Below are 21,624 nucleotides of genomic sequence, written 5' to 3' on the forward strand. Positions count from 1 at the left end.
AACCTGGAGACAGCTTTGAAGAGTTTGTAGTTAAAGAAAGAATTTAAGAGTTTGCAACCTTTTGCTTTCTAGATGCTTCGTAAATACCATGTTCTAAGGAACATTAACACTATTGGAACGACCACAAATGCAAATTGGTTAAAAAAAACAAGTAATAAATAAAAAAGTGAGAAAAGACTCGGCTGCTTCGGGGTGACGTTAGGGGCGGACGGGGTGGGGCTGGTGGTGGCATTGAAGTGCTGAAGCTCCTCACAAAATAATAGTAACAACCGGGAAGGGTCTTGGGTGGCTGTGGAATGCAGGCAGAAATTTGGCAGTTCATGCCTACATTTCCAGCCTCCTGATTGGCTGAGCGTCCTATCCCTGTTTTCAGTGGTCAATCAGTAGAGTGCGTCTTCTCATGCATGTATAGCACTGTGTGATCAAATGAGCAAATTCAAGAACAATTCCCAAATATATTTAATAAAATGTGTTGTCACATACTTAAGAACATCCCAATGCGAAAAATGCAGAGATCCGTTTCCCACTGAAATGCAGACTATCAGAGTTTAAAGCTAGACGAACAGCAATGTTTGGCTTTATGTAGCAATCTCCCACACATCTGGGGGATTATTGGGCTGCTAACGGCATGCCAGCCCGAGCCTAGGCAGGCCTGAGGGAAGCAAGTGCGTTGGCGAGGGCTCAGGACCATTACCACCCCATATAAGTCCCCCGACAAGGGGGTAATACTATTCACACCCCAGGGTGTAACTCGTTTTTATCATGAATACTGGAGATGGACTCCACGCATACTGCGCAAGCCCAATCGCCTTTAAACAAAACAAAAACAAGATGGCTGCCACCATACAAATTGAAAAGGGAATGAGTATTTTTTCTATTTCTATGTTGGCAGCCCACCGGGAAGGAGCTGCCAAGCCAGAAGGCCTAACAGGTAAGTGTGGTGAGGGAGAGGTTGGGGGTGATGTGGGTATGGGATGGGGTGACGTAAGGGGGTTGGACAAGATGGGTTGCTTCCAGAGGAGCCAAGATGCAGAGTCACCCCACTAACTGGCGCCTCCTGGCTGGCTGTGCAATGCGGGCGGGACATTGGCAGATTTACACCTGCGCTTCCAGCCACCTGATTGGTGGAGTGATGACACCCGGGTGCGAGTACACAGTAATACGCTGAAGTTAGACAAAAATGTCAGTGAAATACTTTTAAGATTACCTATTTACAGCTGAATGGTTACGTCTAGCAGCTTTCAAATGTGGATTCACATACGAAAAATAGCTTTTGTTTCAGACAGGCATTTGATCTGGTTTATTTCTTTAATGATGTATGCTGGGCTGTAAACAATAAGTAGTATACATCAAGTGAGGGAACAATATATTATGTTTTCCAAGATTGTAACTTAGCTAGAAACGAATGTCTGTCGTAAGGGTAGAAGGACGCTGTCCCATGGTCACCATATTTGAAGCCAGGGTTGGTGGAGGGAATGATTGGGAGGCTAGGGACTTGTGTTTATACTTTTCTACACAATGTCAATCAAACATACATGTAAAAAGAATTGAACTTAAGTTAGGAAAAGTCATCTCGTTGGCTTTAAACTGAAGGCTTTGTCACCTACTTGAGATTAAGGTGAACACTTCAGTGCTCACTCTGATGGTCATGGGTGACCCGTGCTCGAATTTGGCAACCAGTACCCGTTCCCATGTGTCTAACAATTCCCCGGTTCCCATGCCTTTCTCTACTATACATCTTCTGCATGGAGAGGTCATGCACCTATGTGTCCTTTAGGGTGGTTTCTACTTCCTTCTTTCCTATTCCATTTCTCTCATTGTGGTTCCACACATTTACTTTTTTACACAACCTATCCTTTGCTATGTCACATACAAAAACTTGTGATTACCAGAATTTTCAAGGGATGGGGGTTTCTGGTACAGTGGAAGAAGTACTGAATTAGTGGAAGAATGGTTGTGTGATGGTCCGGTGATGTGCTGGAGGTGCACTTGTAGTGTGAAGACTAGCATTGTCCGATAGTGTCTTTTAGACACCTGCTGTAAATGCCAGGTATATAATAATCATATTCCTGCTACCACAATCCCATTGCGTCTTCCCAATTTGTTAAGCTCTGTGTGTCCCTACGCTTTTGCTGCTTCTCTGCTACCCCATATTTCAACCTGTTTTCCTTTCTGCTTCCTCCTCAAACTAGGGCCTGATTACCCACAATACGCCATTTTCAAGACCCCTACATTGCTGATTGGCACTGTATACAAGGTTTATAACATAATCTGCAGTAAAACTGCTTTTATCTCTGCTGAGTGAGCATGCGCGCAAAGTAGAAATCAGAAGTCACAACCACCATGAAAAAAATGGCAGCCACTATTAAAGTGGATTCCTAGAGACGGCGTCTGCTCTGATCCTGGCTACCTAGATCTGCCTTATTTTGCCTGTCAGGCAGTAAATATCATTTTTGGAGCACCGTTCATTGCTACCTAAAACCTTTCTTTGCTGTAGGAGATGTTGCTGAAGTACACCAGGCTACAGCAGCTGGGTCATGGCCTCCGACCTGCACTGCCCACCTCTCACATTGAACTTTGAAGTGCGTCCTTTGGTTCTGAGATGCTATTTATGTCTTTGTTTCTTGTTTTTGCAGCGCCATCTTGATCAACCAATCGGCCCTGTACTGCATCATTGGCAGCTGCGTCGCCTGTGGCATTGTGATGTTTGCGCTTTACAGCAAGTGTGACCCGCTGCTGGCTGGGTACGTCTCTGCAGCAGACCAGGTAAAGTACAACAGGAAGCCTCCCTCCTTTGGGCATCATCCAGGTTATGAGAGCACTTGGATGAAATGAGCAGAGAAGGGAAAGTACCCTACAGACTACAGTAACACCAGACAGGGGCGTATACTCCAAAACGCACCACAGCATGAATGTGATTCTAGGGCCTTCCAAAATGCATGGGCAGACCTGATACCGGTGCCAGCCTAAATACATCCAGGGGGTAAGAAGGTAGTTTAAGCAGGGTTTCTGGGTTGTCACAAAATGCTTATTCTGATTGTCTATAAGCACCAGCTTGACATGTGTAACAAGACCTCTCACTGAGGACTCACATTTCTATGTACCACCACTGGACATGCCAGGGATACCTTTAGACACCCATGTCCGGCTTTACCTGGCAAGCATAGACATGCCAGAAACACAATCAAATGGCCAGGTTTAACCCTGCATGCCCATATACCTGCATCTTATGCCCGAAAGGCCTTCATATGATGACGTCCGGCCTCATCTACCATGCACCACAATCATATGCTTGCCAAAAACACCTTTGGAGGCTTATCCAAGATTTAACCATCATATACTCAAGCAGTTCCTCACATTGCAATACACTATTGACTTATGCCAAAACAGGTTTATATGACCTTTCCTCTTCCTGTGTGCATAAAGGTTTGATTTCACTCTGCATGCACCTCCAGAGCCTCACATGCACAAGTGGCCTTGTTTGCCCAAAAACAGATTAATATGCTAGAAATGGTTTCACGTGTCCCCGTCCAGCCTTTCATGGCCATGTAGTGCATGACCCAGTTAAGCACACACCAATGTGTCCCATACAATGGATGTGCCAATTTCCATGCTGCTAGGCCAAGCACAGCACAGAAAGTAGAAGTGGAGACTTCACACTCTCTAAACACTCTCTAAACAAATGCAAAGCAGACAAACTGTAAATGCTGCCCTCATTTAAAGTACAGGTCCAGCGCGTACATCAGATGTGCATGTTTCCATCACACAACTACTGTGGGACATGCAGCATGTCTACATGTTAAGCCAGCACAGATAGTAACAACTCAGGATTTACTCACACTCGCTGAACAAGACATGCACTGGCATCAGCAGTACATGCTTTCCTCAATCACAGGACATGGCGAAAGCAGAAGCTTCCATCACTCAAGAGGTCAAGCAAAAGCAACAGCATGGCAAACTCCTCTCCCAAAGAACAGGTACGGCAGCAGCAATGCAGGCTTATCACCAGTAGCAGCAGAGAAGGCGTCTATCCCACATGACAACTGCAGTACATGCAGTAAAAGTGCAAGCCTTCTCTACACAACGTGAAAAGTACGGGAAGCAAAACTGCAAGGTTCCCATCCACACAACAGATACTACAAATGTAGAGCAGTAGATGCATCACTCCTTCAACAGGCACAGCACAAGGAAAAGTGGTGCAAGCTTCCTGGCCACAGAACATGTTAATTACAGGCATCAGCAATCAGTGGAGAACTGGGCAACATTTAGCCTGGGGGGCAAATGTATTTTTCTAGCACATAGTGCAGCAGCCCCAACTTCCAGAACAAGTGAACTTAATACAAAGTTCTCCCCTCCCACACTTTCTCAAGCATATATAGTAGACATTATTGACATTACTTTCCTTTTAAGTTTGTGGCTCTTTAGAGCACAGACCCCAGGACACTTCCACATACCAAACATAGTAAAATGATTTCACAGAATAATAGAATTAATGAAATGGAAAAGCTGGAATTTGAGCTCAGGTTTCATCATGGCCCAGTTTGCCATTTGACAGCAGGCTGCATTGCCTCTCGTCCCATACAATCCTTTCTTTTTGTTTTGGAGCAATCTAAAGAGGTGACGAAGATAGAGAATTCATTGGTAGAGCTGAGTCATTGCTGGACAAGTCTGGCTTCACTTTCACTGCCAAATATGAGCTGGCGGAGCAAAAGACCCATACCTGGTTTACTGCCTCACCAGCCCACAACTCAAAACCCATAACTGGCACCCTCTTCAACGACCACATCATAAAACCCTCACTTGGCATCCTGTGCCTCCCCCGCATCAGTATACATTCTATAAATGGCTAAAATTATAATTATTTATAGAATAACACTACAGAATATGAACCCGCATGAGTGAGAATTTCTCAATAGATATTTAAGAAAATATAAGGAAAAGTGATCAAAAATGAATTGCTCAGGATCACATGATGTATGAAGTGTGAAAGATGGAGATTTGGGCCTGGTCTTCCAGTTTCCAGTTTTCAATTTAGAAAGCAGGGCAGACTTTGTCTTCTCCTATTCTATCTTAAGTATTATAAACAACAAAACACTTTCTTCAAGGAATAAATGATTACACTGTTAAATCTAGCTTTTAAAGAGCCAATGTATCTGCAAAAGGAGGCCTGGTAATCGTCTGCTTCCTGATGCAAATACATGTAAGAGTACACACAATTGTAATTATAATCTTAATATGTACAATTGTGTTTACTTTAAAAGCACCAAATTACATGATAATGGAACCTGAAAAATATAAGAGATGTCTTAATTGAAACATAACGTCATAAAGCAAGTATATGTCACTTTGTCCGAAAAAAAGAAAGGGTTTGAGCAAGTCCCACGATCGGCTGCAGTCGCATGCAGTTCAGGGGCAGCTCTTGGCAACAATCAGCCTGCTGACTTTTTCAGATGTGCACCGCTGCCTCAGTTACCCTATTCTACACACCCATCACCCTTCAGTGTGCTTCCCTTGCTCCACATTGTCATCGCCCCCTGTTCCTTATAATTAATTTTCAGACCTGTTCCCCTGTTCTTCCATCTTTTAACCTTTAATTCAATCCTGTTCCCTTACCTTGCACGCACCCTCTTCCCTTGCCCTCATTGCTCAGTCACCAATTCCTTCCCAATCACCCCCTTTAATTGACCATCATACCAAGCCCATTACTTCTCTCTACCATTCTGTTGCCCTGGCTCATATATATACAGTAGAACACAGTGATTTGACAGTCAGCTTCTTCTAGACTTGACAAGAAGCCATGGTGTGGGTCTTGCTGGTAATTGTGGCTATAGGGTCTGCTCTTGGGACAATGCAGAGCAGAAAGCGCTGAGGGTGCTTGAGTTTTACTATGCTCTGAAACTGCACTTTCTTGGAAAGTTGGCTGTATATTTCAATTCGTGGAAACGGAGGGAACTGCAAGGTGAATTGCCCTAGCATATGGTGAGGGAGAGGGAGAATGAGCGACCTACTATATATGAGCGAGAGAGAGAGAGAAGAGGAGAGATATCACCTCTGCTGGTGGTACTTTAAATAGGACTGATTTTTACAAATACCACCGGAAGAGGTTCTCCAGCAGTATTTGATCAAAAAATCTGCAGTTTGTAGTCTACAAATACATGAATGTTACATCTTTCTGTGTGCCTTTTTCCAACTGCCCAAAAGTAAGTGCCATAACCACACCAATATCTGTTTCTATTACCAGTGCTGGAAATGAAGATCAGTAACTGCAGGATCCCACCAGCGGGAGGAGGGGTGATTTTGAGGGTGCATGGTGTTGGAGTGCAATGGGGGGTTGTAAATTAGGGGGAGATGGCAGACTCAGGAGATTTTTCTCAGACCGAATTGAACATTTCCATTTCATCGATTAGGAAATTGTGAACAACTGGAAAATAACCCATAAAACGAGGAGCATTCTCTATTAAAGGTGCACATCAAGTTGTACTTCACTATATATGTTCAGCAGAGTACAATTTTACCAGGCACATTCACAAGTGTTTTCACTAGATTTTCAAGATGTTCCAGTAGTGTAGTGGGTATGTCGCTCAACTCTGATCCTGACGACCTGATTTCCAATCCCAGCTTCACCAAAAAACTGATGAAATACATTAAAGGGTGCAAATTGATTTCGCAGATCCGAGATCGGAAGACATTTTTTGCAGGATCTTGGATATGGGAAAATTTGCCCCAATGACAAGCACGTTCTATAACCACCATATAGTAACAACCAGGGGTTCTATTCAGTGTTGCTATTGCACTCTTTTGGTAATGAACTCACTAGTGAGCAAGAAATGACCCAGAACATAGGGTAAGCGTTCTTACAGAATGAAACCGAGAGCAAACTCTAAAATGAAAAGGACATTTACTTCCTTGGCAAGTAGGAGAAATAAGCTGCTATGGATTGTAACAGACCAATGGAGTATGGTGCTCAGTGGTGACAACATTACCATCTAGAGTCAAAGAATCTGTCATTTAAATGTGTGCATTGCCAATGGGAAATCAGAACATGACTCTTCTCCCATAAATCTCTCCACTGGCTCCCGGTGGCTGCAAGGATCAAGTTCAAGACCCTCTGCATTGTCGACAAGGCCTTCTGGGGCCGGGGCTACCTCCAACTCTCTGAGTCTCTTCTCAAGACAGAGAGTGGGAGTTAGACCTCTCTCCTGTGCAGGTTACTCCTTCTGGAAAGGCAACCCTGCCCGTCTCAGACTTGAGCCGAATCAGCTGAAGTTCCAGAAGCAGCTCAAGACCTTCCTTTTCGCCTCTGCCTTCTCTCTTCCGCTTCCCTGCTAATTTACCTGTCTGTTGCACTGACTGGTTGTCTTGTACCCTCAGAGTCTCACTAGGTACCAGGCTCCTCCTAGATCAGTCTTCCTTGCACTTTCTTCTTGCCTACCATGCACTCAGGGGCTGTAAATTGTAAACCCTACAGCCCCCTGCCTCCTAGCACTTACCTCGAGCCGCGCTGACCTGACTGCACTTACTGAGAGTCAAGCTGCCCTGTTTGGACATCCCCTTTCCCTCTCCCTTGCACTTCCTCCTCTCCCTTCCCCTTTGCGATGTCGCACTTGCACAATCTGAATGACACAAGGCCTAGTAGGATTATTTGTCTTGTATTCCCTCTGTTTTCCCTCCCATGTCTTGTGGCACCTAGAAACACTTGTGTTCAGGCATGATAAAAATGCCATATCACACTAACTCACTGCAGCGGCCCAGGTGTGGGAGCCACCCAGACACATCTACAATGCTGAAATCAGGACAAGTGCCTCAATCTACACAGGGGCTGAGCAGGCCTGGCAGAACTTGTTTCCTTGGAGACAGGCTAAATTCTGAAGGATTTTGTCACTTTCCATTTTTTTTAAAAACATTTTGCAGCTCTGTTCCAGTGGATAAGAGCCTAGCCAGCATGGGGGGCAATTTCCACCTTGCCACCCTCCCCAGTCCACCCCTGTCGGCAATGCAAGAGAACAAGGAACAGCAGTGCAAGATTCCCTCACTAATTAAATCAGACTTTTCACAGTCAACAGGTGCAGCATGAGCTGCAGCACTGCAGGAGGGATTCCCGCCCACAGAGTAGTTGCAGCACATGCAGTAGCAGATCAAGCTTCACACAGGTCTAGTACAAGTACTAGTAGTGCAATCATCCATCCCATAGAATAGGAACATCATACAGAAAATGCAGCATTAGTTCTAATATCCCTCCCTTAGAACAGATCTATTCTAAGGGAAGGAAATTCAGATTGGTCTGAATATTTGAGGCAGAAGCAGTGGAAGCTTTCCTCAGAAAGACCAGGTCCCGCACATGAAGCAGTGCAAGCTTCACTTGCACAAAAGGCTCAGCATCCCCCCCCCCACCCTCCATTCGCCAGCTCCCACGTCAAATACTCAATCTATTCGCCTGGGTGCTGGGATGCAGAGACCTCTTTTGCCTTGAGCTGCATCCCCCTGTGCCCATCCCCCAAGGGAGCTCAGCCAGCAAAGTAGACAGCATCCTGATGGCACTGGTTAGCTACTCGCCCCACACTCTCATCTTTAAGTTCTCACAACTCACCTGGACCCACAAGCCACCTGCATGTTCTATCTTAATCCAAGTTCTCAAGGGGCCATGATGGGTTAGGGCAGAGGTGGGCAACCAGCTGGTTTGGCCTGCGACTCGCATGGATACTGCACATCGAATATAGTGGATAGAGCTGATGGGCGTTATAGGCCTAAACAGCTGGCGGGCCGCAGGTTACCCACCACTGAATGAGTAGAATGAATCAGTGGCAGTGGCATGCTTCCGCAGCAGGTTGGCACAGCTATGGGCATACCTATGCTTGGGTCCCGGCATCGTACACAATTAGAAAAGTCATGGAACAAGTTAAATAATAACTCTACATTTTAAACTGAAGGTTAGGCAACATATACAATAAATACATATATAATGCATATGTTTATTTCAAAAGCACGTTTATTAGCAAATGTAAAGACTGAAAGATGAAAGAAAAGGAAGGGCTGTAAGTCTAAGTATTAAAACAAAGGACAATGTCTGACCAAATCAATCTACCAAAGCATAAATCAACCACATAACTGAATTTCTTATAGAAGGTCATTATTATTATTGTATTGTATCCGACATTTACATAGCGCCCTTTCCCCATTTGTATGGCCTAAGAGCGCTTTGTGGTTGGAATGCCTTTGGTGACCACAGTCCATGAGCAGGAGGTTCTACGAGTTTAAATTAAATATGCTTGTGTGCATTTCTGCCGGGTTAGGACTTAGGTGGTTTGGCGAGGCTCCAGTAAGCAGCCCAGAGGTTAGGCACGTGGGTGGGTGCTGTTGGTGTTTTGGGATAGGGTTCTAGTGCTGAAGATTCAATGTGTGCCCAGCTAAACCACTTTTTTTTGTTGGCTGCCGCTGTGTATACTAATAGCAGAGGTGTTGAGGTACTCAGGGGATTCAGTGTGGACAGCTATGTGTGCTGCTAGACCGGAATAGCATAGCCGTTGCTGCATTCTAGGATACATGGATGGGTGGCCGTGCCTGTAGCCTGTGTCCACAGACATTGTGTAAGGTATTTGTACCATCACCTTGGCTGCAGTTCGGCTTCTTTCTTCTTCTTCTTCTTGGTCCAGTGTGATTGGCTGGTGTCGCTATTTGCGGTCTCCCTGGAACAAAGTCTGAGCAGTGGGAAAGTGCCCAGAGTGATGGCGGGCCAGGATTGAGGGTCAGCAATGTTGTGATATGGTGTGCCTCTGTGAACGCTGCCGGCATCCGCGGGGTGTCAGTGTGGAGGGGTGTTGTTGTGTTTGGGAAAGATTAATTTGTCACAGTGTGCTGCTGTGAACGCTGCCGGCATCCGTGGGATATTGGTGGGTATGAGTCTTGTGTATGGTAGAGAGTTTGTCTCGGTGTGCCGCTGCAAACGCTGACAGAATCTGTGGGATATTTGCACATGGGAGTGCTCTAGTGTTTGGGTCCGCGTTTATGTGCGCCTATCGCGAGTGTAGAATGGGGGAGGGAAAAGCCAGGTTTTGAGGGCCTTTCTGAATGGCAGGTGATAGTTAATATTGCGAATGGGCAGGGGTCGGAAGTTCCAGATTGTCGGTGCTTGGATGGAGAAAGAGGGTCCTCTGAGTCTGGAGGAGTTGTACTGTGGGACTACTAGGAGAGATGTTGTGTCAGAACTGAGAGTCCTTGAGGGGTGGTAGTGGGTGACTTTGTCTTGAAGGAACTCTGGCCCCGTATTGTGGATGGTCCGGTGGGTGATGCACATGGCTTTAAAGGTAGTGCATCAGCCAATAGGGAGCCAATGGAGGACTCTCAGTGTAGGGCTGATGTGTCCTCTGGGAGCTAGGTTAATGAGCAGATGGGCTGCAGCATTTTGGATTCTTTGCAGTTTCCTTACCTGAAACGCTAGTGTAAGCGGGAGAGGATGATGGAGATGATGGCGGAAAAATTGTGAGGCTTGGTGAGGTAAGGGAAGACACACCTTAGGATGCGTAGGTGGAAGAAACAGGTTCTGGAAACAGACTTCACTTGTTGAGAGAGGGATACATCTGTGTCCAGTGTGCATATGAGGTTTTTAACCGAGGTGGAGGTTGCCTGCGGGTAGCTTAGGGATTGCGGACAGGGGATAGGTTGGGGGAGGAGCGATGTGTTGCCTCAGACAAGGATTTCTGTTTTCCCAGGCTTGAGGAAATGGGAAAGGAACAGGGGACAAATAACACCAGTGGCGGTTCTTAGCTGCTTTGCATAGAATCGAAGAGCATTGTGGGAAAATATGAATGGCCACAGATCTTTATGTTCGACAAATGGTTCTGTGATAAAACGGTTTCATCCTTGAATCACTAAGTACATAAAGCACACTGGGCTCAGTGCTCATTCATTTTTTTCACAACACTCACCCCAACATTGAAACCTTTGCAACACTGAACAATATGCACTGATGCAGACAATGTTAAAGTTTGGATGTGAGGACAAAATGTTTGGAAGATCAGGGGGTCCAAATGTCAGCTGGAGATAATGTTTCCTTTCCTCCATGCAGATATTTATTGGGAGTCACTGTAAGGATGGCTGTGCACACACTTAGTTTCTCATGCACATACTTTTTAAAACAATTTAATATAGAGCATAGAGTAATTACCAGTTATATAGTGCACACCAAATATAGAATTGGGTCTTGGAACTTGATAATAGGAGTTACTGTTGCCTTTTACAAGGCCTGAAAGGAGGACACGCACACGGGGGGATTTCTCAACACGTCTTTATTTCACTTTCACAAATAGTAACCCGCGCTTCTCGCGCCTTACCCAGAACTCCCTTTGTTCCCCAACTCCCCGCTATAAGCTCCGCCTCTCCAACGGCGGGGGCTAAACAAGTTAACCCATTGGTGCCCGGCAACACCACCCCCGAACAATATGTCCAAACATCAACTCAACATTCTTCAACAAGCCTCATAGGTCTCTTGATGGGTCGCCGTGGTCTCTCGTCTTGGGCACCTGGCCCTAACATTCTCTGAGTTCCTGCTTCATGGCTTGTCCCTACAGGATCTCCTACCGGAGGGGTCCACAGGTCGTCTCGCGGCTCTCGCGGTTCTGGGGAACACAGTCTCTGAGGTAGCTCCGTTCCCTCTCGTCTGAGATAGTGTCTGAATTGCTGACAGTTCCTGGTGACAGCTCTGTTTTGATCTTCGGCTGTCACCATTGTACCTTTCACTGCGGTTACCCTCATGGGACTCTGGGCAAACCGCGGATCTGTCTTTCTGGGTGTTGGCTGTTGGACGAGAACTTCATCTCCTATGTGGAAATCTTTTGTCACTGCGTGGCGGCGAGTGTCGGTGTCTTGTCTTGCTCTGTCTTTGGCTTCTGCATCCCTTTGGAGTATGTCAATGTCCGGCGGTTCATCGCTTGACGGGTTGCGTGGTATGCGGGTTCGCACTTCGTAGCGGAGCATTAGCTCGGCCGGTGTCTTGTTCGTGGCTTCATGGGGTGTGTTTCTATAGTCTCGTAGGAGTCGACACAGTGCCTGGTGGGGATTGACTGCTTCGACTCTGGCCCTCTGTATCGTCTTTTTAATTGACGCCATGAAGCGTTCTGCCATTCCGTTCACTTGCGGGTGGCGGGGGGTTATCTTCATGTGTGTGAAGCCCAATTGCTTCGCCAGTGCCCCGAAGTCGTGGCCACAGAACGGTGGTCCATTGTCAGATTTGACTGTTTTGGGGATTCCCCACTAGCTGAACACTTCCTCCAGTGCCGCTGCTACTTGGGGAAATGCTGTGGTGGTAACCAGTTTGACAATCGGGAATCTTGGATGTTCGTCTATCAGCAGCATGAGATAGTCACCGCTTCTGTGGGCCCATAGAAGTCTATGGCTATTCGCTCCCACGGGCGATCGGGTATCTGCGTGTGCTGTAGTGGGGGTGGGTTTTCAGCCGGGGCTGTGCACTGGCAGGCATGACAGTTCTTCACCCATTCCTCTACTGCTGCATCTAAGAAAGGGAACCAGACATGGCACCTCAACTGTTTTTTGGTGTTTTCGGCCCCTCTGTGCCCCTCATGGGCCGTTCGGACAACCTCGCTCCTTAGCATGGCAGGGATGACAATCCTGCACCCTCTGAGAAGAATATTGTTGTCCTTGACAGCCAGTTCCTTGTGCACCCTAGCCAGTCTTTCGATCTCCTGTCTGCTCACTCCCGGGTGTGCCAGCATTGCTCTGTGATGGTCTTTCCACTTATTGGTCAACGTGAGGCTGATGGTGAGGGCTGTCGTAGGGTCAGCAGCTGATGCGGTGGCGACCATCTCAAGGGATAGGGCTGGAGGTAACGAGTTGGATGCTACGTACTGCACATAGGCGACATCGCCTTTCCGGGTCAATGGAGATCCGACTGGATGTCGCGACAGATAGTCAGCGGGGTTGAGGTCACCCCCGGTACGATGTACAGTTGTATTCCTGTAGACGGATGCCCCACCACTCAATCCTCAGGGGCATCTTGGTGTGCGGGTTCCCGAACAACAACAACAGCGCCTGGTGGTCAGTGATCAACGTGAACCGTTTCCCGATGAGGAAGTTGTGAAAATGCTCACATGCCCAGACCGCTGCCAAACTCTCCTTCTCTGCCTGGGAATAGGCCAGTTCTGGGGTAGACAATGTCCTGCTTGCATAAGCAACCACGTGTCTGGGGTTGATGTCTTCGCCGCTGGTTTGGGCTAAAATGGCGCCAAGGCCAACTGGGCTCGCGTCTACCACCACTTCTGTGTGCCACGAGGGATTGAAGTACGCAAGGCGGTGGGCTTCTGTTAGGGTATGTTTGATGCTGGTAAAAGCCTGGCGGCACGCGGGGATCCACTCAAAGGTTGAGTCTTTTTGCAGTAGCTTCCTCAACGGGTCAGTGAGAGAGGCATAATGGGGTATGTACCTCGCACAGTATCCCACCATGCCGAGGAAGGAGCGGATATCCGCAACCTGCTAGGGTCCGCCTAGGTTGGTGATTGTGTCGACATTGTCGGGATCCGGCATCATCCCTTCACTGGAGGAGATGTGTCCAAAGAATTTTAGTTTTGTCTTGCTGAATCGGCATTTGGTGATGTTGAGTGTGAGGCCCGCCTCCTGAAGCGCTGCACAAGTGGCGTCTAGTGCTTTGTCGTGGGACTCTTTTGAAGACCCAAAAACGAGGATGTCATCACTGTAGTTCAGAGTGCCTCTTATGGGTCTGATGACCTGGCGTATGGCTTCCAGGAAAATCTCTGCGGCGGACGAGATGCCAAAATTCAGTCTCCGGTATCTGAAGAGTCCGTCGTGTGTCGCAAATGTCGTGATGGGCCTGGAGTCAGGATGCAGCTCCAGCTGATGGTAGCCTTGGATTAGGTCGAGCTTGGAGAACATCCGGGCATTGTTTAGTTGCACGATCATGTCCTCAATGCACGGGCCCGGATGCCTCTCCCGTTGAATGGCAGTGTTTGCTACCCTCATGTCCACACACAACCGGATCTTGCCTCCTTCCTTGGGCACGACCATGAGAGGGGATACCCTTGGCGTTGGTCCCATTGCCGGTTCGATGATACCATCGGAAAGCAGTTGTTGGAGGGCTTCTGACACTGCCGCTTGCATGTGGAAACTGACCCTTCTGGGGTGTTGTGGCACCGGTCTCACCGAGGGGTCGATGTGGAGACTGATGGGAGGGGCCTTGAGTATACCCAGCCCTGTGCATAGGTTGGGGAATGTTCTTGTGATGTCGCCTTGTGTGATGAGGTTCTGGGATTGGTAGCATGCTATAGTGCCGACAGAGTCTCTCGGATTCAGTCTGTTCGAGGTTGCGGTAATGGTGTCTCCCGCCATCACGTGTATCTCAATCAGTCCGAGGCGGGATGCCGTATGATAGCTGAGTAGGCATCGGCTTCTGGCAAGTGAACGGATGATGTGAATGGTTGTGTCCACTTGCCGCCCATTCAAGAGGAGACGTTGCGTGAAACGCCCCACTGTCTTCAGGGGGGTGGCAACTCCCCATTGAAAAATTCTCGAGTGTGATGGTTCGAGCGTCAGCGGGTTTGGTATTTTAGCGTAGTCCTGTTCGCCCATGATATTAACAGTAGCGCCTGAGTCGACCATGAATTGGAATTGGCAGTTCCCCATTTTGATCGGGATTTTGAGGGCCTCCCTGGCCTCTTCATTGTCCAGTATAAGATTGACGTACTCGTCCTGGTCGTATTGATCATATGGCGTGTTGTACGCTGCTGCCTGCTCGTTGTGGTAGAATGTTTCAGGCCTATATTCTGCTGGTGGGTAATCATACTCATCCGTGAAATATCTGGTTTGGTCTGCCTGGTCCAACTGTGGTGGGTACCCCTGTGCTTGGTACTCGTCAATGGCTCTGACGTATTGCCTCTGTCCTTGCCCTTGCTGGTAGAATATGGTTGATTGTATTGTGGGGACGGCGAGTGTAGAGGCGTCCTGGCGGGAGCTTGGGAGCGCATTTGAGGAAATGGTATGCCTTCTCTACATACAGAGTGAAAATGTCCCTCTCTTCCGCAGTTTGTGCATCGTTGGGATAGAGCTGGGCATGACCCAGAGTGTGGGAAGGGCATCCCACAGCAGTAGCATTGTCTCTGTTGGCGTGGAACCTGCGTAGCTTTTGCTCTGTATGGTTGCGACCCTCTGTCGCCTTGACGAGGGGGCTCTATGGCTGCGATGAGTTCATTGGTGTCTTGTTTGGGGTTGCCTGTGTTGCGCATGGATGCGGCTTGGGCATCAACCCTCTCGTGTATGCGAGCAAGCTCGCTGACTTCTGGGATGGTGAGGGGTTTTTTCTGTAGCTGTTTCTTGAGTGCGGAGGACAGGCACCCTTCTATGACCCTCAGCCTTATCGCTTCTTCTAGGGAAAATGCGTCGAACTGGCAGTTTGCTCCCTTCACTCTCAAGCGGGTTATGAATTCATCGACTGTCTCTTGTGGCAATTGGGTGCATTTGTTAAATAGATACCACTCGTAGTGGCGGTTGACTTTGATGATGAGGAGCTTGTCTAAAGCCCCGATCAGGTTTGTGAACGTATTTTGTTGAGCTGCGGGGATCGTTTTCACAAATGTCTTTATCCCCCCCCACCAAATTGAGGAAGCTGTCCCTGATGTTGGGGGAGTCGCCATCACCAGACCCCCGCATGTAGTGCTGAAAGTCTTCCATCTAGTCAGTCCATCTCGGCCCCTTGGTGGCTTGGGGCGCCATGGTGAATGGCGGGGGTAACCGCAGCTGTATTGGTTTTGTCTCGAGGACCAGTTGGGGGGATCCAGGATTGGACACAGGGTTGCTCATGTTGCTGGGCGGCGGGAGCCCGCGGGTGTACAATCAGTCCAAATGCTGCCTCAAACTCTCTGGCCCGGAGTGGTGACCACGCCGCAGACGATGATGGCATACGCTGGTGTAGGCCTAGCAAGCAGATGAGCGTGGACTTGCACTCACTTGAGAGTCCGGTGACAGGGACGGGCCCTTAGGAGGAAAGAGGGCTGGAGGTGCAGCCGGAGGGCGTGGGTGGGATCACTGGCACGCGTCGCTGGAGAGGACCTGGCAGACTGCCAGGACCAAAGGCGCACTTCCCAGTGCTCGCGCAGCTGTCTGGCACGCCGTCCCAGGCGTGACGATGGAGGAGGAGAGGAGTTTGGCGTGTAAGCAGACGCCCACGCGCACGCAACGGATTGCCGTTACTCGTACTGGAGGAGGAGGAGTAGGAGGAGACTCGGCGGACATCCGAGTGAGGATATGGCGGATTGCCAAAGGAGGACTCCGTTGTGCGCACAGTCAACCTTCATCGCCAGTGTTGCCTTTTACAAGGCCTAAAAGGAGGACGCGCACACAGAGGGATTTCTCAACACGTCTTTATTTCACTTTCACAAATAGTAACTGGCGCTTCTCGCGCCTTACCCAGAACTCCCTTCGTTCCCCAACTCCCCGTTATAAGCTCCGCCTCTCCAACGGCGGGGGCTAAACAAGTTAACCCACTGGTGCCCGGCAACAGTTACTACCCAATAAAATGGTGCTTAAGTTATCGACCTCGGAAGGAGGACCTGGACAGTCGAGTCGACCCTCCCATGATACACATATGGGACTGTTGGTTATACACAGATTGGAGGTGAGCATTTAGTGCACTGTGCTAGATTGCTGACCATGCATTTCAACAGGATGTGTATCCAGGATGAAAGATGGGCTCTGCCTGTAGCTCACCTTCCATATGTATGTCAGGCTGTGCATCCAGCTGCATGCATGGTGCAGGTCAATTTCTTCTTCTTCCCCAGAAAATACAGTTAGTACCCCAGGGCCTGACTGAGTTGGCCGATAATGCTGCAAGCTGCCGCTGTGATGGCCCTTGCGGCACTTGAGCATATACGTTGGGTCCAGGCCTTTACCAGCTGATCCCACAGGGTTGCAGTCATGCTGGTTGACAGTCAATTGAGTTGAAACAGATGTCAGTTTAGCTGTAGCTGATATCTCGTGGTAAAATGGAGAAGTGTGCTTTAACTTCACAAAGAATAGTTCCGGAATGGTGAAAATGGTTACAATAAGTAATGAAGCTGTTAACAGTAAAAAATAAAAGTAGTGGAACGCCGCTCCCTACTGTTCCCGCTCACTTCGACCACTAGATAAATCAATGCTATTTGTCACGTCCCTTCTTAAAACCTAGTGGGTCTCAAAGAAATCTAGCTTTTTTCCACAGGTTTTGACATTCCAGATAGAATTACGGAATGTGAGGCTCGAGAGACTTAACTCACAACTATCTAGTCCACGTCGCAGGTATGTTTTCTTTTCGTCTGCATTCACTTTGCCAAACATTCACTTTGTCACATTTACCTCTTCATACCTTTACTTGTCCTGTCTTTCCCTTCTTCGAACATTCACTTCATCATTACGGGGGAGACTCCCTTTAACCCCCTTCTTTTCTCACCCATATTCGTCTCCAAGGTCCTACATGACCGCACCCCTAAACGTGCAGCTTACCTTACCATGCCCATTGCTACCTTAATGGTAGAAGAGGTGCGTATTGAAGAAGCTTTTTAGACAAAATTAACAATAGCCAATAGGTCAAAACGTGTATGGCAATGAATACTTTGTGTGGGAGCCACAGAAAGCTTCACATTAAATACCTAACTAATTAGTTTACATGGATGTTACCCAAATAGCCATTCAGGTTTTTGACTGGTGCAGTAACAGTGACTAAAATCAGAAGGCTAGCAGAGGAACGTTGAGCATCCAGAAACATCCCCTTCCTAAAGGTTGGATCCCCTGGGCATTGAAAGGGGTCAGTAGTCAGTGCTTTAAGTGGGCCGGGGCCTGCCGGGGCCGGGCCCCGGCAGTCTCCAAAAAGTGAGGCTGAGCCGGGGCCCTGCCGGGGCCCCCCATCCCCACCACGCCATGGCAGGACCCATTATCCCGCCGCAGCCGCAACGAGAGATGCGCCCGCCAGTTAAACGTCAGGCAAGCTGACAGAAGTGCCAGCCAGCCACAGCATCGCTGTGACTGGCTGGCACTTCCGTCAGTCTCTGTAACTTTCTCTGATGACCCCTCATCTGAGGGGCCATCAGAGGAAGCTACAGTCCCTTAGTTCCCCTCGCCACGTCACTGACCCTCAGCGAACCCGCGGGCTCCATGATCTAATATGTAGATTAGATCACGGACCCCGCCGGTTCGCAGAGAGTGAAAGACGCCTCGGGGTCAGTGCTCTGAGCAGAGATCACTGAGCCCGAGGCGCCTTTCTCCTTTGGCAAGGCTTTATAAAAGATGCCTTCAACTGTGTACGTTTAAGCCATCTTTTATACACGTAGAAATATTTCTATGTTTATAACAGATGGCTTGAATCGTACACAATTCAAAGCAACTTTTATAAAGCTTTGTCGACGGACAAAGCCACCTTGGGTTTTGTCCGTCCTCAACGCTTTATAAAAGATGCCTACGTTTCAAGACGTCTTTTATAAACATAGACATATGTTACAAATGTCTATGTTTATAAAAGGCAGCTTGAATAGTACACAAACCATAGTAAGGTAAGCACACAAGTGTGCGTAACTTACTATGGTGTGTGCACTTTCAAGCCACCTTTTATAAACATAGAAATATGTAACATTGCTATGAATATAAAAGAAGGCTTGAAAAATACACAAACCATAGTAGTACGCAAACAAATATATAAATGCTCAAATATATTTATATATTTGTTTGCGCACCTTACTATGATTTGTGCACTTTTAGGCCACGCCCACAATGGAGGCCACGGCTCCAAACGAGGGCCCCCCCTCAATTTCTTACCCCACTTAAAGCACTGTCAGTAGTAAAACTATTGTGAGAAAGTGAGACACGCTTTTGGGCAGTGTTGCTTATAACAAGATGCCCTTGTGGTCTTGGTGACGTCATGCGGTTTGTGAAGAGAGTCTGGGCAGCCAGAGGGGTTAGAAGGATGGCAGCATCCGCCACGTTTCCCATCTTAGAGCGGGAGCAGGGCCGCGTCACTGCCGCGTCCATGGCATGGGGTACTTCGAGCGTAGCTGCGTCACAGGCAGGTCTGGAGAAGATTGTGTTTGTTAGGCGAGGACCTGCAGTCATAGTTACGAAGGAGGGAAGCCTCTCAAGTAAGCTTGTGCATCCAGAGGTCGCCACCGTTTGTTTCTGTTATGATTTATCATGGGTAGACGAGTGGCACTGCTTAGCTGAGCATGTTCCATGCCAGCGTGAAGGACGATGCTCAAAACTGGAACACTAACTTTGCTCAAGTACTTACGTTTCATGCACTTTAAATAAGGCTACTGCTTTTACACTTTGGCACATAGATACAGCAGTACACCAGTCTGTTTTCTTCTTGTATTTATGTTAAAAAACATGAAACAATTGGAAAGCATTTTCCCTTGATTAGCTCCCATGCTGTCATTCAAACCTTGCTGGCCCTGGGTTGTACAGATTTGCTTTAAGCTCTGGGCTCTGTATCAGTGGGTTCCTCTGTTTGTCTCATGCAAAAAAGTTTTTTTTTAAAGTTCATTCACCAAAATGCCAAAAGTGTTAGTCGAAGTTAATTCCACTTCCAAGTGGAAGTGACATAACACACTCCCTAAGACATCACAAGGAGCGGTGACATATTACCTTTCACCACAATTACATCACATGTAGCCATTTCATATGACCTTTGGCAATGATGCCGTCAAAGGAAGTGACATCACAATCTAACAGGACAAATAAAACATATGTGCTTTTGATAGAATAATCATTTCGTAGCCGGGTGCAGTCTTGCTATTTTGGTTCTTATTTTATTTAAAGTGCCCTTTCTCTAGTGGGTGGGGTACTGATATGACAAGGATATACCCAGCAGAAACCAGTTGTGCCAGTGGCACCAGTCGCTTCCATTGTTAAGTACAGCCACATACGGCCAGTTACTGTTGTCCTTCACCAATTATGCTCCAAATGCCAGGAATACTTGTATTACTAACTATAATCCTGCATTCTCAGGTGCTGCCATAATATGCCAAGTAGCCTCCTATATACAGAGGCTGCCATCCTATGTAGACTGTAGCCTCACACGCCAGGAATATATATAATATGTACGGTGCATCCTTACATGTTCAGTGATTGACATCCTATGCCAATCACAGCCTCATATACCCCATTATGGCCATCCATTGCCAATGAATGTCACATATACATGTTATAGTCATCATAGATGATGTGCAACCTCACATGCCTTTTTCTGCCATCAAATTTCAAGTACAGCTTCAAATGCTCCAGAAAAACACTTCAACACCAGTCAGTCTCTCAAGACATATGAAAGATTGACTGGTTGATATTATAGGCCAGATGTAGCCTTAAGATGTCCCAATATGGCTAGCTAATGCCTCATATTCATGGCCTACCCATGCTATAGACTTCAGATCCACAGTGCTATATACACTCATTCACCCGCCCATTGGCCCCTCATCCTTAATTTACAGCTCCTGACACCACTCTTGATTTCAATCATAGAGCGTCTTCTCATCGTACGTCTTCTCATCTTCTCCCGATGCTGAGGTAGATCTTGATCATCCCATACATCCTTGTCTTCTCCTGATACTTCTTCCTGTGAGCATCACTCAGTAGCATTCTGATGATGTGCTGCTGGTAGAAAAAAAAAGAGTTCCCACCACTTGCTCATTCCCCAGGTTTTACAGTTGCTCACCGCCACTCCAGAGGTCGATCCTTTGAGGCATTTATGTCATTATGGCAGTAGTAGAGGGCATTCAAGCCCGTTCTAAGATGGCAGCTGCATGTCAGCATCCGGACATCATGGCGTTAGGGATGCGACTGTATGTAGGCTTATCTGAAGGCTGGTTTCTCAGAAGAGGCTCTTGTCAGTTAAAAAATGCATTACAACAAGGATCTCCTGTTGCACAAACAATGCCTTTTCCTTCTCCTGGTATACTTTCACTTCCTTCCTGGTCCTGCTAATGTTCATGGTCTATTGTCTTGCTCTGTTATCTCTATGCTGTTCAAAAGTGCTCTTAAAACCTCCTGATACTCCTCCTCGTCCCAGTCCTTTGGTTGTCTCCTGCTGCCTATGATTGAAAAGTTAGAAGTCTACATCTGGCTAACTATCTTCCTGTTCTATGCTCAGAAGACCCTTTAGAAGACCTTTGCTGCCAGCGCTCCTGTCTCTTCTCTGGAGGGGTTTCCCCCAAATAGGGCTTTCCTCCTGTTTGAGTTCTGTACTCCCAAGGTAGCCTATTCCTTACCTGTTGCCACATTCAGGCGGCACAGGGGCTTCTTGGGGAGACAGATCTTACCTCTTCCCACCTCCTTCTGTCAAGGCTCCGCAGGTAAGGTGTGCCATTGATAGATTGCGATGCCACCTGGAGCAAGAGAAGATGGAGCAGTTACAAGAGCTTGTTGCTGCGATCCAAGGCCTCACACTTGAGGTTCAGAACCTTAAGACTGAAAACGCTGTGTTGCATCAGGCAATGGCCAATCGTGATGTCTCTGTTGAAAAGGCCCAGGTTCGTGCTGGCTCCATAGAAAGATTTGATGGAGTCCCTAAGAAATACAAAGAATTAATTGATGGCTGCACAGTTACCTTTGCCTTCCGTCAAGCCTCTTTTTCTACCAATAGAGCGG

The 21,624-nt window shown here is 47.6% G+C and overlaps 1 protein-coding gene across 1 annotated transcript in view; it reads left to right on the top strand.

Moving 5' to 3' along the window:
• LOC138482856 (sodium/iodide cotransporter-like) overlaps nucleotides 1-21,624 on the top strand; it is a 570,535-nt gene that overhangs the window by 220,534 nt on the left and 328,377 nt on the right. The window contains exon 7 of the mRNA XM_069613845.1: nucleotides 2,637-2,766. Coding sequence (XP_069469946.1) covers nucleotides 2,637-2,766 — 130 coding nt within the window. The remainder of the gene's footprint in view (nucleotides 1-2,636; nucleotides 2,767-21,624) is intronic.

This window comes from Ambystoma mexicanum, chromosome 1p, assembly GCF_040938575.1.
Source record: "Ambystoma mexicanum isolate Mex_15411 chromosome 1p, UKY_AmexF1_1, whole genome shotgun sequence".
NCBI classification, from domain to species: Eukaryota; Metazoa; Chordata; class Amphibia; order Caudata; family Ambystomatidae; genus Ambystoma; species Ambystoma mexicanum.